Genomic DNA, 18,982 nt, shown 5'->3' with positions numbered 1-18,982 from the left:
GGGATGTCTTGCACTCTTGACCTGTAAGGGTGCACTCTACCCACATCTCAGCTAATATAAAATCAAGGGCCATCCAGTTCTGTGAGCTTTGCACTTGATTATTGCTAACCTCTATGGTATCTGTACTACATGTAAAAGATTATACTACATGTAAAGGCGGTTGTCTTGGTCGTTTAACCAGAGATGCTTCCACAGAGTAACAAAATCATTGACCACACCGAAAGTGTAGCGAGAGTCTGTCTAAATGTTTGTGGTATTACTGGCTGCCTGTGTCGATATTCCTGAGGGAAGAGATGCAGTCTCTAGTGTCTCGAAGGGTGTATCATGCAGGAATGGAGTGGACAAGAGGACCCATCAGTAAAAAGGATTAGGTCTGGGTTGTCTATTGGGGTGGAGTGGAGGCCTAGTTGGGGTGAGGTTATCGTTTCAGCTGCCTCCAAACAATTATGGGGCTCAGTTGGTTCTGGATAGGGCACCAGAGTAGAAGGGTTAAATGCTGGGGCATGCTTAAATGCAAGATTAGGTTTACCAAGGAGCATGACCTTGTAGCCCATCCGGTGAGCTGTGGTGAATTGTTGGGTTGCCACCAAATTGAGTTTTGTAGCACTGCGTGGGGTGTCGAGACTGTGCAGGAGTGGTCAAGGATTAGCAAAGTTGCGCACTCAACAGTTAGCGCTGTGGCGGCTACTGCTCAAAGGCATCCAGGTGTTCTGCGGACTACAGGGGGCAGGAGAGTCAATTAGTAGGCGATGGGTCTTTGAAGTTTGCCAGGTTCCTGCATGATGTCAGCGCATTAGGGTTAGAGTGAAACCCTCCTTCTTGTTCACATAAAGCTGAAAAGGCTTGGTGTGGTCTGGCAGACCAAGAGCAGGGACCTGCAGCAGGGCTTGGCGTAGTGCGGTGAAAAAGGCCTCACTTTCCTTGGTCCACTGGATGGTGTCTGGTGCCTTCTGAGCCAGTGCCTCTTGCTTTATACTCCCTGACCCTAGAGTAGAAGCCTCCCTAGAGTATGTAGCCTAGGTACGTAGCCAATAATTAGCAGTACTGAACTTTAGATCGAGAAGCATGGTGGCCCCTTGCAGCTTGGTGATTCAGAAGAACAATTGAGTCCTCTCTGCGAATATGCAGACTTGTGGAAGCCAGTCTCCATACTCGCAGTGCACTGCAACTACACCATTTCCTCCAAAAGGGGCAAATCAGCCAAATGTGAGCAGCTGCCACATAAATTGCTAGGCTTTCTGTGTATCCTTAGGGAAGACAGGTCCGAGTGTACTGCTGGCCGTTGTAGATAAAGGCGTATAAATACTGGTTACCTCATGCAAGGGGGTGGAGAAGGCAGAACATAAGTCGACCATCGACCACTGTGTACCAGTGACTCTGCAAGGGAATAGTGGTCAATAGAATATTTACATCTGGCAGAACCAGTGAGATGTGTTGTTTACATTACGTCTCAGTCTCAGTTTGAATGTGCACTGTGCAATTCATATTAATATGTACTAAATAGTATGTTCAACAGAACAGTCAATATAGCTTAGAAATACAACTGTGTCAGCATGAATTACTGAGTCTGATGGCCTGGTGGAAGAAGCCGTCCCGGGGCATGTTGGTCCTGACTTTAATGCTGTGGTACCGTTTCCTGAATGGTAGCAGCTGAAACTGTTTGTGGTTGGGGTGACTCAGGTCTCCAATGATCTTTTGGCCCCTTTTTACGCATTTGAGATAAATGCCCTGAATAGAGGGATGTTCACATCTATAGATGTGCTGGGCTTTTCCCACCATTCTGCAGAATCCTGCGATTGAGTGAAGTGCACTTCCCATACCAGGCAGTGATGCAGCCAGTCAGGATTCTCTCAATTGTGCCCCTGTTGAAAGTCCTTAGGATTTGGGGACTCGTGCCAACTTCTTCAACTGTCTGAGGTGTAAGAGGCACTGCTTATGCTTTTTTTACTACACAGCTGGTATGTCCAGACCATGTGAGGTCCTCAGTTTTGTGTATGCAGAGGAACTTAAAGCTGCTCACCATCTCAATCCCAGATCCATTGATGTCAGTAGGGGTGAGCCTGTTTCCGTTCCTCTTGTAGTCCACAATCAGCTGCTTTGTTTTTGTGACATTGAGGGAGAGGTTGTTTTCTTGACACCACTGTGTCAGAGTGATGACTTCTTCTCAGACCATAAGACCTAGGAGCAGAATTGGCCATCTGACCCATGAAGTCTGCTCCACCTTTCAATCATGACTGATTCTTTTTTTAAAATTTCTTCCTCCACCCCATTTCCCAGCCTTCTCCCCGTAACCTTTGATGCCATGTCCAATCAAGAACCTATCAAACTCTGCCTTAAATACACACAGTGATCTGGCCTCCACAGCTGCATGTGGCAACAAATTCCACAAATTCACCACTTTGGCTAAAGAAATTTCTCTGCATCTCTGTTTTGAAAGGGCACCCTTCTATCCTGAGGCTGTGCCCTCTTGTCCTAGACCCTCCCACCATGGGAAACATCCTTTCCACATCTGAGAGGCATTGGTCATGTGGATAGTCAGAGGCTTCTTCCCAGGGCTGAAAAGCCTAACACGAGAGGGCACAGTTTTAAGGTGCTTGGAAGCAGGTACAGAGGTAAATTTTTTACGCAGAGAGTGGTGAGTGCGTGGAATGGGCTGCTGGCAACGGTGGTGGAGGTGGATACGATAGGGTCTTTTAAGAGACTCCTGGATGGGTACATGGAGCTTAGGAAACTAGAGGGCTATGGGTAACCCTAGGAAAATTCTAAATTAAGTACATGTTCAGCACAGCATTGTGGGCTGAAGGCCTGTATTGTACTATAGGTTTTCTATGTTTCTATCTACTCTGTCTGGGCATTCCAACATTTCAGAGGTTTCTATGAGATCCCCTCTCATCCTTCTGAAGTGAGTACAGACCCACAGCCATCAAACGTTCCTCGTATGATAAGCCTTTCATTCCTGGAATTATCATTGTGAACCTTCACTGGACCCTCTCCAAAGCCAGCACATCTTTTCAAAGATGAGGGGCCCAAAATTGTTCACAATACTCAAGGTGAGGTGTCAGTAGTGCTTTAAAAAGCCACAGCATCACATCCTTATGAGACTTCTCTGTAGGCTGCTTCATTATTATTTGAGATGAGGCCAATCAATGTAGTACCATCTGCAAATTTAATTAGCAGATTGGAGCTGTGGGTGCCGACACAGTCATGGGTATTCAGAGAGCAAAGAAGGGGGCTTAGGACACAGCCTTGAGGGGCTCCTGGGAGCCCACTCTTACCACCTGCGGGCGAACTGACAGGGAGTCCAGGGTGAAGGACAAGGGAGGGTAAAGGCTGAGGTCTCTGATCTTCCTGTCAAGCCTGGAGGGAATTATGGTGTTAAATGATGAACTGTAGTCCAAGTACAGCATTCTCACATAAGCATCCCTCTTCTCCAGGTGTGTAAGGACGGTGTTTAGAGCTGTGGCTGTTGTGTCATCCATCGATAAGGTGGTGCTAGAATGAAGCAGGACAGATACTCTTCTGTCGGCTACTTCAATTTATAGGAGAGCGTCCTCTTGGATTTTCTGACAGCCTGATCAAAGCTTATTGTCATCATCATCCCTATTGGCTGTCCTTTTGGAGTCCGAAGGGATTGCAGAGGGTGTAAAGGGTATTCTGTCGAGTGTTATTGTGACCTGGGCCCACTTCCTGTCCCCTATTATCCTCCTCTGTGATTGCAGTGCGGCAGTCCCTAGCCCAATTTCCCATCTTTCCACACTTTCTGCAAACCCCTTTACGGCACTTTTTAGCCCAGCGCCCTCTTCGTCCACGCCGTCTGCACTGACCACTGCTTTGGGATCTTGTTTGGGGCCCAAACTCCGTCTCTTAGCAACTGGTTCTTTGTGTTTACTGCCCCTTTTCCATTATCCCATTAAAGAACCCATTGAGAATCTAATCAGAATTTGGGAGACCTGGGAACGGGTCTGGGTTTGCCAGTTAAGATTAGTTAACTTAAAGGAGTGGGCAGTCTTGGGTCTGAGGCAGTTTAAAAAAGTCTACACTGCCAGCTGGACATGCTGATCGTCTAGGGGTATTCGGGCATTGGACTGCCCAAGTATCCTTAAAACGAGCTATAAAGTCGGCAAGGGATTCTCCTTTTTTTTCCCCTGTAGACATCGAGTCACTTAGCCAAAATTCCCATGTTTCCGGGTTGTTATTAAAATAGGTTCCCTTACCTCAGCAACCTACTGTTCCATGACTTGTCTTACATCGCCCCCCTCTGGTGGTTCTCAGTCGCCTTCTGGGATCTGGGAAGGAGGAACATGCTCTTTGTCCCTGCCCAAGATGTTCCATATATAACCCTGAGGAGTGCATGCAAATCCCTGGGCAGGGGCTGGAAAATTTAGGAGGTCTGTGTGAGCCAATTATGAAACACCACTAGTTCTCTTAGCAGGTCAGGGCATATTCCATACCTCTGCTGGGTCCAGGACTTTAGGATTATGATTTCTCCCACCATTATTCAGGGAACCTGACTGATATCTCCCCAAGTAGAGCTATCAGCTGCCTCAGCTCTTGATTTTGTTGTCTGCCTTGTTAATTCGGGGAATCGACGCAGAATGCACCTCAGCAGGTGGTTGTTGAAGCCACTGTTGGGCGGCTGCAGCTACTTCAATGATCTCAGCGAGGTCTTATAGATGAATCATATGAGGGCTGGGGAGGAGAGGAAGGAGCCGGCAACTGTGGGTACAGGTCCTGGAGCGGTGGCCATTGGTGTCATGGGTTTTTAGAAGTAGATTCTTTCTTATGTATCAGTTTAGGTGGTTGGTGTCGATTGGCCACTTTTCCCCATTTATTAAAACACCACATCATATAGTCGAGGTCTCAAGCAGAATCCCTGCTACCTGAATCAGTCGTCTCCTTCCAATATTTTATTTTTACCAGGTCAAAAGAACCTCCATAAGGCCAATCCCCTTGAGTCCAACCATACAAATCACTAGAAAATGTAACAGAGTACCCGCAGTCCCCTTTTTCCAATCAAACCTTATCAGCGGGTGATGCCAGCAATTTCTTTGCCTTCTTGTACTTTTCAATATTTTCCATGATAGTGTCGTTTATCTGTATTTTCGTTTTAGGATCATTCGGGCAATGCTCGTGAGGCACCATTCTTGCTGATTTACCTTTAGACGGGGCCGTCAACTTACCAGGACGGTTACCCATCTTTTTCAGTCTTATATCTTACTAAACAAATGTTGATATATTCCTATGCCCCAGTTATCCCCCTGCTGATTATGACAATGAACATCTGGGTCCCAAAAAGGATCAATTATGTTTTAATGCAATTTTAAATTCCAAGATTTCCTGTCCCTTCTCCCAGTTTCTGTCTTGTTTATCGTAACTCAGCAACACTGGTCACCGGCTGTTTAGAGACAACCTTGTCTACCACATTCCCAGTCCTGAATCTCATCTTTTAGGGCAATCTCATGGGCAAACTTGTCTAGCACAGTCCCGGTCCTGAATCCCGTCATTTGGGGCAATCTCACGGGTGGCCTCTTTCCCTTCCAAGGGGCAGATTTCTCCATCAAGGGTTTGCTATATCCTGTTTTAAGAGATCCCATCCTCATCGCCAATATTGTCCAGGCAAATCAAATAACATTTGGACCCAACTATTGGATATTGTCAGGAATTCAAAATAGCACTTGGACCCAGATATTCAATTGTCTTGTATTTCTGCAGCCACATGAGAATCATCTCTGAGAGCAGCGATTCTGAATTATACAGTCCATAATGCACCCTTTTCAGACAGCTACAGACTTCAAATAAAGGTTTCCTGATAAGGTAAACAGATGTAGCCATCCAAGCATTTGTGAGACTGTCGCTTCTCACAACAAGCCCTGCAGTGGAGGGTAGGGGGGTATGCGGGGTGAGGGAGTGGTCATTAATTAGTTCAGCATCTTGCAGTACGTTTAAAAAATACTTGGTTTTCCACACTCCCTTTTATCGACATATCCCCTTCTACTAGAACATTCAGCAATCACACATTATCACTAACCCTCTAAATTCCCTCATAAAGTTGATGACTGCAGGGAAATTTTGGCTTCATTACTTTGGCTGAATAACTGGTCACTGCACTATCAATACACTTGGCACAGGTGGTTCTCAGTTGATTGCTGGTGGCATGTGGGCGTGCTGACTTTGTGCTTCAAAGTGATATCACTGAATAGAGTAAAGTACAGTACAAATAAAAATTGGGGAAGAAAATCGCAGTTGTAGGTCATCCGGCAGGTTTTTTTAAATACACCCGAGTAGCTCTGCCATTTTGTGTGCTGGCCACGACATCTAAGTAAAGCGTGGGTAAGACAATGAAATTAACGATAGCTGGAGACTGGTTCTACACATACTCAATAAGTAGCAAGTAAAGAACGTAAAAGTGCATCAGTCATGTTTTTCTTTTACAGAACCTGGTGTTCCTGTTTGCCGAGGAGAGCTACGAAATTGGAAAAATGGATACTACACGCTTATACACGACACCAATATGGAAAACACGGAGTTTGCCCTGGACTTGTTGTTGAGCTGTGGCTGCGAAGGTAAATGTCAATGATTTTGGTCTACAACAAGTGCAATACTCATCTAGTGTGATTTTAGTGTGATTACTCATCTAGTGATTTTGGGATCTGTGTTGTAGAGTAACTGGACGTCATCAAGGAGGCTGACCAACCGTTGACTTTAAAGCCTATTACAGAGTGCCGTTTAAAAAAGGGAACTCTTATACTAACAGTCTACTTTTCCCCCATGGTTCTGAAAGAGGTAGCTGCAGAGATTGTGGAGGCATTTGTAGTGATCTTCCAAGAATCACTAAATTCTGGCAAGGTTTCAGAAAGGACTGGAATGTTGTAAATGTCACTCCACTCCACTCCTCAAGAAGGGAAAGAGGCAGAGGAAAGGAAATTATGGGCCAATTAGCCTGACTTCAGTGTTTGGGAATATGTTGGAGTTGATTGTTAAGGATGTGGTTTCAGGGTTGACAAAGGAGATTCAGTGGATGTTGTGTACTTGGATTTTCAGAGGGCTTTTGTTAAGGTGACTCACATGAAGCTGTTTAAGTTAAGAGCCCATGCTATTAGAGGAAAGGTTCTAGCATGCACAGAGCATTGGCTGGTTTGCAGGATGCAAAGGGTAGAGGATTGCTGGTGCCTGTTGGTGCTCCACAGGGGTCTGTGTTGGGACCATTTGTTTTTACATTAAATGTAAAATTTGCATTTGGATGATGGAATCGATGGCCAGGTTTGAGGATGATACAAAGATAGGTAGAGGGGCAGGTAGTTTTGAGGAAGCAGAGAGACTGCAGAAGGATTTGGACAGATGGGTGAAGAAGTGGCAGATGAAATACAGTGTCAGTGGGTGTATGGTTGTGAACTTTGGTCAAAGAACTAAAAGCATACATTATTTTTTAAATGGCGTGAAAATTCAAAAATCTGAAGCGCAATGGGTCTTGGGAGTCCTCATGCAGGATTCCTTAAAAATTAATTTGCAGACTGATTTGGTGGTGAGAAAGACAAATGCGATGTTGGCAATCATTTGAGAAAACTAGAATATAAAAACAAGGATGTAACGTTAAGTTTTGGTCCTCTTATCTAAGAAAGGATGTGCTGATATTGGTGAAGGTTCAAAGGAGACTCATGAAAAGTATTCCAGGATTGAAGAGTTATTATATAAGGAGTGAGATGACTGGGCATATACTCACTGGAATTTAGAAGAATGAGTGGGGATCTCATTGAACTCTATCAAATGTTGAAAGGCCTCGATAGAATAGATGTGGAGAGGATGTTTCTTACGGTAAGGGAGTCTAAGACCAGGGGACACATCCTCAGAATAGAGGAATGTCCATTTAAAATGGAGATGAGGAATTTCTTAAGCCAGAGAGTGGTGAATCCGTAGAATTCATTGCCACAGATGGCTGTGGAGGCCAAGTCATTGAGGTTGATAGATTGTTGATTAGTCAGGGCATGAAGGGCTATGGAGAGAAGGTAGGAGATTGGGGCTGAGAGGGAAATAGATCAGCAATGATGAAATAGAGCAGACCCTAGGGGCCAAATGTCCTATTGCTGCTACTATGTCTTATTGCCTTATGGTCTTATATTAAGAAGAAAAATGCAGAGAGCTGTGGAGCTGTGAAAATGGTGGACATTTTATAAGACCATAAGACACAGGAGCAGAATTAGACCATCTGGCCCATCGAGTCTGCTCCGCTATTCAGTCATGGCTGATCCTTTTTTTTCCTTCTCCTCAACCCCAGTTCCTGGCCTTCTCCCCATAACTTTTGATGCCATATCTAATCAAGAATCAATCTCTACCATAACACCCAACGACCTGGCCTCTACAGCTGCATGTGGCAACAGATTCCACAAATTCACCACCCTTTGGCTAAAGAAATTTTTCTGCATCTCAGTTTTGAAAGTGCGCCCCTCTATCCTGAGGCTGTGCCCTCTTGTTCTAGACTCTCCCACCATGGGAAACATCCTTTCCACATCTACTCTGTCTGGACCTTTCAACATTCAAAAGGTTTCAATGAGATGTTATGAAATGAATGCTGAAAAGGAGAAACTTGGGTTTTCTGAATGGATGAAGTTGAGATGGCAGAAGATGCAATTTTCATTTTTTTGTGATTCAGTTGTCTTCAGGGTACCATAATAGCGTAGCAGTTAGTGCAACAATATCACAGCCCCAAGCAACTCATTTCAGAGTCCATTTCCAGCACTGTTCTGTATGGAGTGTCTATGGGTCCTACATTTTGAATGAGTGGGTTTTCCCCAGGTGTTCCAGTTTCCTCCCAGGTCCAAAGACATACTGGTAGGTTAACTGGTCATTGTAATAAACTATACCATGATTAGGTTTGGGTTAATCAGGGCTGTCAGTGGCTCCTGGGGCAGTGTAGCTGGAAGAGCCTACTCTGCGCTTTCATCGCTAAATAATTAAAATAAATTTCCAAGAAACAATGGAACTGCACACTTCAAAAGACATTGTTTACTTCAATGAGTTTGAGTTCCTCCCTAGACACATACCTTGCATTGTGATTTTGCATGTAGCCCTCTTCTTTTGATGGCTTTCACTCCTCCTCTCACCCAGATTCTCAAAATATTGTGTGCAAAAGCTAGCATTTCTCCTGTATTGTGTAATTTTAGCCGACTACTGAAACTAAATATTTTTGCAATGCCAATGATTGGCAGCAGTTGAGTGACTGATGGGTTAGTTCCTCAGATTTATTGATGATTAACACTATTTGATTATAAATGTTGTTGATACAATTATAGATGTAGCCTGGTCTGTGGAAAATTGAATTCATGATCCCACAAACTAGTAGGAATTTTCTTAGCACATGCACTTTCAAATATCAGAATATTGCATAGATTTTGTTTTAAGTACCATTCTCTTTTTATTGGAAATGCAGTATATTTGTTACAACTGCAAACAATGTTATCACCAGGATTGATGATGCTAAAGGTTATCAAAATAATGCGATACTTCTCTAGCCAAAAAAGATATTGGGATTATATATGTGATGCCAGCACAATTGGTATATTTTTGTTAGATGGTGCTATTGGGGTTAGTATCAAATCTCTCTCTAATTGAATGGCATTACAATTGCTTTGGGTGATTTCTTCAAATTATCACCCTCAATGTTACAATCAACAGTTGAGTTCTAATGTCTTTTGAGGTGGAATTTCTCACCTTGGCTCTACCCTAGTACATAGCAATATACTTTTGTAATAACAATACATGTAATAAATGGTGGTTCTGGAACAAAGTTTATTTGCATTGTATTAAGAACTGAGAGACTTCTACTACTAGCCAAAACAGGTTGGGTTGGGAACCCCTTCCTGTGAAATGGTTGCATTTGAATTGATTGCCTCTATGGGATGGTTTGCCTAATAGATTTGCTGATTGGTTTAGTGGTGGAGACAAGTATATTGAAGGCAGCGTCCAGTATGTGCTACACATGCCACTATGCTACTCAATAATCATTGGACAACATTACTGGATACCTAGCTTGTCCAAGCCATGGTGGGAGAGAGAAAAACAATGTATTGGAAAGTACCAGCAAGTGATTTTATTAGAAAATATTATCTTGTGTGCATTTCTGCTTTCAGACTGGCATGAGGAATTTGGTGGTGTCACTTCATACATTGCAAAAGGGGAAGATGAAGAGGTATGAACTAAATTCGTTCAAATTCTGATCTGACAAGAAATTTAAAAAACTTACATTCTTGCGGATATCCAAAGGATATTCAAATTAATAAAATCAGTGTAATGAATGCTGTGGTTTTGGAATCCCAACAGATAATTGCCTGATGCTGAGATACATTTTAGGATACCTTGAGATACATCATCAGTAATGTAACCGAGATTCATTGTTTGTTTAGGGTCTTTCAACATCAGACACCACAGACATACAGTATTGTGCAAAACTCCTTGGCACATATATATAGCGAGGGTGCCTAAGACTTTTGCACAGTACTGTACTTGCCAATGTGGAGTGGAGAGTAAGTTTGTAAATCTGGCAGGAGTAAAAGATGTTTGGTATGGGGAAGGTGGAGTGCCGTGGGAGGGGTATGGGACAGGTGGCAGGGAGAAGTGCCAGGGTCGGTGGAGGTGGTGCGGGTGTAGACACATCCAGCCTTAAAACACCAGCTAAGGTAATTTAATTCCAAACAATTGGTTTATTGATCATTACAGAATGTCAGTCTGGTGCTTCCTGCTCCCTTTTCTCTCCCTTCCTCGTTTCCCAATGATGATCCCCTTCTCTTCTGCTATTCTCAACGACGATCCCCCTCTCCCTGCCCCTTTCTCACTTTCGATCCACAATAGAAACCCGTATCAGTATCAGGTTTATTATCACGCATGTTTTGTGGCAGCAGTACAGTGCAATACATAAATTACTACAGTGCTCTGCTAAAGTCTTAGGCACCCTTTCTCTGTCTCTCTGTCTCTGTGTGTATTTGCCTGTGCCTGTGTCTGCACCTGCCTGTGCGTCAATCTGCCTGGCTTGTGCTTGCCACTCTCTTTGCCTGTCTCTCAATCTCGGTCTCTCTCTCTCTGTTTCTGTCACTCTCTCTCTCAGTCACTTTCTGTGTCTCGCTGTCTCCCCTTACTCTGCCTCCCTGTCTGTCTGCCTCCCTCTCTGACTCTTGTCTTTTTGCCTCTCTCTCACTGTCTCTCTCTCTCTTTCTGCCTCTTTCTCTCTCTCTCTCTCTGCCTCTCTCTCTTTCTCAGCCTCTTGTTCTCTTTCTCTACCTCTCGCTCCCCCTCTGATTCTCCCTCTCTGTCTCTATCCCCTCTATATCTCTGTCCCCCTCTCTATCTCTATCTCCCTCTATCTATAACTACCTCTCTCTCACTATCTATCTATAACTGTCCCTCTCTCTTTCTGTATCTACCTATCTATCTATAACTGTCTCTCCTCCCCTCCCTCCCTCCCGCTTTCCTTGTAAAGCGACTTGGGAATACTTATTCAAGAATACTTCAAGCTTCAGCCTTCAACCCTTCAACTCTCGTCTGGTCTGGGAAAGTGAGGTGGTGATAGAGAGGAACTATAGGCAAGTAGTCACACTGGGGCCTCGAGAGACAGATAAGTGGGTAACAGTCAGGAGAGGGAAGGGCACAAGGAAGATACGAGAGAGTACCACTGTGGGTGTCCCCTTTAACAGTAAGTACTCCTGTTTGGGTACTGTTCGGGGGGGGAATGGCCTACCTGGGGGAAGCAATTGTGGCCATGCCTCTAGAACAGAGTCTGGCCTCGTGGCTCAGAAGGGTAGAGAATGGAAGAAGGCAGCAGTGATAGGGGACTCTATAGTTAGGGGGTTAGGGAGCGATCCTGTGGACGCAGATGAGAAACACAGATGGTAGTTTGCCTCCCAGGGTCCAAGATGTTTCTGATTGCGTCAACGATATCCTGAAGTGGGAAGATGAACAGCCAGAGGTCGTGGTACAAACAGGTATCAATGACATAAGTAGAAAAAGGGAGGAGGTCCTGAAAACAGACTACAGGGAGTTAGGAAGGCAGTTGAAAAGCAGGACGTCAAAGGTAGTAATCTTGGGGTTACTGCCTGTGCTACGTGACAGTGAGTATAGGAACAGAGTGAGGTGGAGGAGAAATGTGTGGCTGAAGAATTGGAGCAGGGGGCCGAGATTCAGATATCTGGATCATTGGGATCTCTTTCAGGGCAGACATGACCTGTACAAAAAGGATGGGTTGCACTTGAACCTGAGGAGGACCAATATCCTGGCAGGGAGGTTTGCTAAGGCTATTGGGAGCATTAACCTAGAATTGTGGCTGGGGGTTGGGGACCGAACTGAAGAGACGGAGGAAGGAGCTTTTGGTGCACAAATAGAGAAAGCTTGGAGACAGTGCGAGAGGTTGGATAGTCAGGTGATAAAGAAGGGATGCACTCATACCAGTAGTTTGAGATGTGCCTATTTTAATGCAAGAAGCACCGTGGACTAATGGATGAGCTTAGAGCGTGGATCAGTACTTGGAACTATGATGTTGTGGCCATTACAAAGACTTGAATGGTTCAGGGGCAGGAATATGGTAATGTGGTAAATTGGATCAGCAAATTTTAATGTGGTAAATTGGATCAGCAAATTTGCTGATGATGTGATGGTTGGAGGTGTAGTGGACAGTGAAGAAGGTTTTCAAAGTGTCAAAGGCGGATCAACCCAATGCAATAACACAAGGTACCACGAATTCAATAAAACCATAAAACAAGCAATACTACGTCAAACTTCACTTTTTATTCATAGCATTCTATGGGGGAAGTTACAGACTGATCTCCCAAAGACACTGTCCACCTCCGAGCACAATTCCACACAATTTATTACATTCATCATTACAGGAAATATTATAATTATGCGAGTTAGAAGACAATGCCTAATGCGTCACCTGTTGCCGGGTAGAGTTCCTTTCTGACTGCTCAGTAACATAAGGTACCTATGAGACAATTGATCATAAACTAATCATACCCCTTTATCCATTCCCCCATTTACCTGTCCCTCTACCTAAGCTTACCTTTCCCTTCCTCAAAAGCTTGCAGAAGGATTTGGACCAGCTGGAAAAATGGCTGAACAGTAGCAGATGGAGTTTAATACAGACAAGTATGAGTTATTGCACTTTGGAAGGAAAAACAAAGGTATAACATACAAGGTAAATGGTAGGGCACTGAGGAGTGCAGCAGAACAGAGGGATTTGGGAATACAGATACAAAATTCCCTAAAAGTGGTGTCACAGGTACATAGGGTAATAAAGAGAACTGTTGGTACATTGGCCTTTATAAATCAAAGTATTGAGTATAAGAGGAATGTTATGTTGAGGTTGTATAAGACATTGGTGAGGCCGAATTTAGAGTATTGTGTTCAGTTTTAGTCACCGAATTACAGGAAGGATATTAATAAGGTTGAAAGAGTACAGCGAAAGTTTACAAGGATGTAGCCGGGACTTGAGAAACTGAGTTACAGAGAAAGGTTGAATAGGTTAGGACTTTATTCCCTGGAGCGTAGAAGAATCAGGGGAGATTTGATAGAGGTATGTAAAATTATGATGGGTATAGACCAGGGGTGGGCAAACTTTTTGACTTGTGGGCCACAAAGGGTTCTAAAATTTGACGGGGGGGCCAGACCAGGAGAAGATGGACGGAGTGTTTTGGTAATACACCTCATAAGAGAAAATAAAATATCATGGGATATGTAGAAAACACGTGCTTTAATTTCAATTGAAAATGAACAAATGCATTACAACAAAATATCTGTCTTTGAAGTCCCATGGTATTTAGCTATTTATTGAAATGACTTTTAAAACACTGAAAATTAAATGAATAAAATACAGCTTTTTTTAATAGTAACAGTTATTATTTTAAAGCACTGAAAATTCTGTTATCCTTCAAGATATTATCATCATCACTCTCCTCCTGACTGTCTTTATTTCAAAAACGGTAGGAGATGCAGGTTAACTTGTCCTGCTCCTTCTTATTCAATTGTCCACTGTGCCAAAACTCAACAAAGACCAGCACAAAGACAGATCAGTGACAGCGCGCCAGTATGCGGAGCGCGTTATTTGATCTGGAGCGCATTTTTTATTTTGAGAACGTACGTGCACCTGCGCACTACTCATGTCCATCACTTAACAGAAATGACATGTAACATGTAAGGCTTATTGAAAAAAATCTTTTCAAATTCATTTTTTACATAACACAACGAAGAAACTTATTTTTAATTTCAGTGGGAACAGTGTTGTTGGTCTCCCTTTTTAGCCAGCGCATCAAAGTCTGGATTTAGTTTTGTTGTGGCGATTCTCAGGATGGATCTGAGCTGTTGGTCAGTTAACTTGGAACTGTGGCTGGCTTTGTTGATGTTCATGACGCTGAACGCCTGTTCACACAAATAGGTTGAGCCGAACAAAGAGTAAAGCGCAAATGTGGAGTAATACGCTGCACCTCAACAAAGGTCAATGTATACAGAGTGTGTCATCTATTGGGAAAACGCCAGAATTGCGGGGAAAAAACGTTAACAAGGTTTATTAATATAATTTCATCAAGTTCTGCGGGCCGGATTAAAAAGCTTATATGGCCCGCGGGCCGTAGTTTGCCCATGCCTGGTATAGACAGAGTGAATGCAAGCAGGCTTTTTCCACTGAGGCTAGGAGAGAAAAAAACCAGAGGACATGGGTTAAGGGTGAATGGGAAAAAGTTTAAAGGGAACATTGGGGGGGGCTTCTTTTCACAAAAAAGTGGTGGGAGTGGAATGAGCTGCCAGATGAAGTGGTGAATGAAGGCTCACTTAATAACATTTAAGAAAAACTTGTACATGGATGAGACGGGTAGGGAAGGATATGGTCTAGGTGCAGGTCAGTGGGACTAGGCAGAAAAATGGTTCGGCACAGCCAAAAGGGCCAAAAGGCCTGTTTCCATGCTGTCATGTTCTATGGTTCTATGGAATGGTTACTTAAAGTGCAAGGTTATAGACGTTTCAAAAACGACAAGAACTCATCTCCTTCTACCTTAGTCCACGAACTTATCAATCACCCTTGCTGTGGTCCACTTTCTGGAAGTCCAAAATGCCAACTTCTACAAAGAAGGGATCCGTACGCTCCATGACCACTGGACTAAGTGTGTAAATGTAGGAGGGGACTGTGTTGAAAAATAAATGTACTAGGTTTTTAAAATTGACTCCTTTTATCTTAGGCCATGAACTTAACAATCACCATATATATGTACAAAATATAAAAGTTGGGATATTATTTTTGCAACTTTATGAAACATTGGTTGGATAGCTCTTAGAGTATTATGTGCATTTCTGTGTGCCATATTACAAGAATGATATGGTTGTGCTAGGGAGAGTGCAAGAAAATTTAGCCTGGATACTGCTGTTGTTTTCTCTGCAGCAAAGGATGCTGAACAGTAACCTGATAGAGGTGTATGAAATTATTAGCAATATAGATAGTCATCATCATTTCCCCATGGTAGAAAGGATTAAGTACAAGCAGGCAAAGGTTTATGGTGAGAAAAGCAAGTTTCTGAGGTATTTGAGACAAAGATATTTACACAAAGTCATTGTTATCAGGAACTTGCTGCCACAGGAGTTGGTAATTAATTTTGCTTATAATTTTGAATAAAGAAGTTCAAATTGAAAGTTTCAACTTCAAAATTTGAACAGACACTGAAAAAAGCCAAGCAAAGAAGGAAACGGACATGATGTGGATAAAAGGAATTAGTGCAGTTTGCGCAAAGTTTGGAATGGATACAGTGGGCTGAAGGATCCATTTCTGCTGCACAACAGTAAGACTGTATGACACAGACATTATCAAACAAGTTTCAAATCTCAGTGGGAAAAAAAGCAACATCCTGAGGTTTGGTAATGCCCCTCTGATCTTTCCAAGAAGAAAGAAAAATAGTGAGATTGAGAGAAGGAAAATTAATCAAATGTCATATTGCTATAAAAAGATTCATTCTTACTTGCTAATGTTGCATTTCAGCTACTTACCCTTTGTCCAGAAGACAACGCATTGGCATTGATCTACCGAGATAAAGAAACTTTGAAGTTTGTGAAACATGTTAACCAGAGGAGCATCAGTCAGTGTAACCGGAAGCATGTTGAGAAGGGATTCTGGGACTTTTCCTTTGTATATTATGAGTGATGGCACATCTGCCTTTCCTAAGTTGTTGCGTCTAATATGGCTTGACGCATATTGCCATTGTTTTCCAGATGAGAAGATTTTGTAGCTACATGTGTCAGGTTTAATATATTATGGTTGCATTTGGATTTCAGATGGGCTGCTAATTGGCTTTGCCAGAAATTTGTTGACTTGAATAAGAGATTTATTTAGCCTAGGAAAGGTACTGTTAAAGTCTCAAATTCATATAATTCTTTGAAATTTATTTTGTGGTCTTCTTTTCCTAATTAAAAATGTGTTTGAAAAAATCTGAAGTAAGCCCTCCTTAATTTCTTGCATCTTGTGTTGACTGCATTTTGCGAACATTTATCTTCAGCTTCCAAGTGTATATTCTGATTAATGTCTCCACTGGGTTTAATTTACTTAGTAAAAGGCACGTCGCAGTAACTGTATCACTGCAGCAAAATTGATGATGCTGCTATTAATATATGCTTACTTTGTAAGGGATGTAATCTTGGTGGTAGATATTTTTTGGATGTATGTGTTCATGTTTCTTCTAGTTTATATTATCCAACTTTGTTCTCTGCCATGTACCAGTACTTGGCTGAGAGAGTGGATAGTTAACTCAGCTGCCCTCTGCCCCATAAACTCTGAATGCTATGTGGGAAGCCAGTTTTTTGTTGTTTGTTTACCTTTTCCTCCATAACAAGATGATGCACAGAGCATTGTGATTTTGATGATGACACTGAGAAGCAATAATGATTAGGAAGCACAGCTGATACATATGTGTTAGAGGCCAGTGTATTCAGATCAGCAATATTATCTTTATCTTTATCCGATCATGCAGTGTGGAAGATCAGAGAGATCTTGGGGTCCAAGTCCAAGGACACTCAAAGCAGCTGAGCAGGTTGACTCTGTGGTTAAGAAGGTGTATGGTGTATTGGCCTTCATTAATCGTGGAATTGAATTTAGGAGCCGAGAGGTAATGTTGCAGTTATATAGGACCCTGGTCAGACTCCACTTGGAGTACTGTGCTCGGTTCTGGTCACCTCACTACAGGAAGGATGTGGAAGCCATAGAAAGAGTGCAGAAGAGATTTACAAGGATGTTACCTGGATTGGGGAGCATGCCTTATGAGAATAGTTTGAGTGAACTCGGCCTTTTCTCTTTGGAGTGACAGGGGATGAGAAGGGACCTAATAGAGGTGTGTAAGATGATGAGGCATTGATCGTGTGGATAGTCAGAGGCTTTTTTCCCAGTGCTGACATGGTTGTCACAAGAGGACACAGGTTTAAGGTGCTGGGGAGTAGATATAGAGGAGATGTCGGGGGTAAGTTTTTTACGCAGAGGGTGGTGAGTGCATGGAATGGGCTGCCGTCAACAGTGGTGGAGGCGGATATGATAGAGTCTCTTAAGAGACTTTTGGATTGTTACATGGAGCTTAGAAAAATAGAGGGCTATGGGTAAGCCTAGTAATTTCTTAGGTAGGGACATGTTTGGCACAACTTTGTGGGCCAAAGGGCCTGTATTGTGCTGTAGGTTTTCTATGTTTTTAAAGCTACTGATCTGTAAGTTGTAGAATTAGTTCAGATTAGAGGTGATTAAAGTCATCCATGTCAGTTCAGTAGCCTGGTGGTTATAAGGTAATAACCTCTGACCCTGGTGGTATGGGAAAATACTACAAAGGTTTGAGTCATCAGCCCTGTTGACGTTTACTGGAAGACAGCATATGAATAACTGCAAGGATGACATTGCTATTATATAGTTCTTTACCAAAATGAAATCTAGAATGTTGTACACATTTAGGTCACCAGATCTCCCGGGTGTGGGGGGAAGTGGAGTTAAAGTCTTGCCTTAGTGAAGATTTACTAAATTGCTTTTTGACTCTTAGGATATGAGGATTCCGTTAGAGGTATAATGAGACCTTTTATTAATTTGGGATAATGAAAGGCTAATCCAAAAAGCTTGGAACTGAACTGGTAATGAAATCCTAGCAAAGAGAATAAATAAAAGATGTCAGAATTTTTTTAAAAGTTTGATATTGTGAAGTGGAATTCAAGTCGAGGGAGAATATTGCTGAAGAAATATCTGCTTGGTTTAATGATAGTTCATGTTCTCCTGTGAATGAGTATTAATTTATAGCCTTTTTAGCATCTGATTACTGCAATGTTTGATTAGGCAGTATGAAAGACATCACACCATTACCTAAAGATCCATATTAATAGTGCATACCAATGTTAATCCCTTAACCAACAAAGGTCATCTGGCCATATCTGTAGTCATGGCTAAGAATTTATGAGCACATTGACTTGGATTCTTGGTAGTGGCTACCATTCAGAATGATGTTAAGAGGGTTTAAACAAAAAGATTTTCTTGAGGCTAAAAAAATCTTTGCAGAAGCTGTGGTGTGGAAATGTATAAATAAACAGATGAATTGAAAATATTTAATTATATAATTGAGTGTTATGATGCTATTCTGTATATCTAATCTGAAATACATAAATAACTTGTCATACATTGAAAACATCATATGTTGCCTTGAGGAAAGTTAATTCTTGTTTTCTACAATAATGCTTTGAAAAGAAATTCCTTTATAAAATGTCCTACAGAGTTTGTTCTATCTACTTGTTCTATCTGTGTGGAAGGTCATGCTTGACAAATCTTACTGAATTTTTTGAAGAGGTTACTAGGAGTGTTGACGAGGGTAAAGCAGTGGATGTTGTCTATATGGACTTCGGTAAGGCCTTTGACGAGGTTCCACACGGGAGGTTAGTTAGGAAGGTTCAATCATGAGGTATTAATATTGAAGTAGTAAAATGAATTCAACAGTGGCTGGATGGGAGA

The 18,982-nt window shown here is 42.5% G+C and overlaps 1 protein-coding gene across 3 annotated transcripts in view; it reads left to right on the top strand.

Moving 5' to 3' along the window:
• Positions 1 to 18,647, top strand: part of ogfod1 (2-oxoglutarate and iron-dependent oxygenase domain containing 1) — an 80,138-nt gene extending 61,491 nt beyond the window's left edge. The window contains exons 11-13 of one of the 3 annotated variants that reach the window (XM_059992550.1): positions 6,435 to 6,563; positions 10,125 to 10,183; positions 16,001 to 18,647. In XM_059992550.1, coding sequence (XP_059848533.1) covers positions 6,435 to 6,563; positions 10,125 to 10,183; positions 16,001 to 16,162 — 350 coding nt within the window. In that variant the 3' untranslated portion in view covers positions 16,163 to 18,647. The other 2 variants (XM_059992548.1, XM_059992549.1) reach the window with 2 other exon arrangements.
• Positions 18,648 to 18,982: the final 335 nt, after the last annotated feature.

This window comes from Hypanus sabinus, chromosome 17, assembly GCF_030144855.1.
Source record: "Hypanus sabinus isolate sHypSab1 chromosome 17, sHypSab1.hap1, whole genome shotgun sequence".
Taxonomy (NCBI): Eukaryota; Metazoa; Chordata; class Chondrichthyes; order Myliobatiformes; family Dasyatidae; genus Hypanus; species Hypanus sabinus.
Note: the sequence above shows the minus strand (reverse complement) of the source record. Positions and strands in the feature narration are given on the sequence as shown.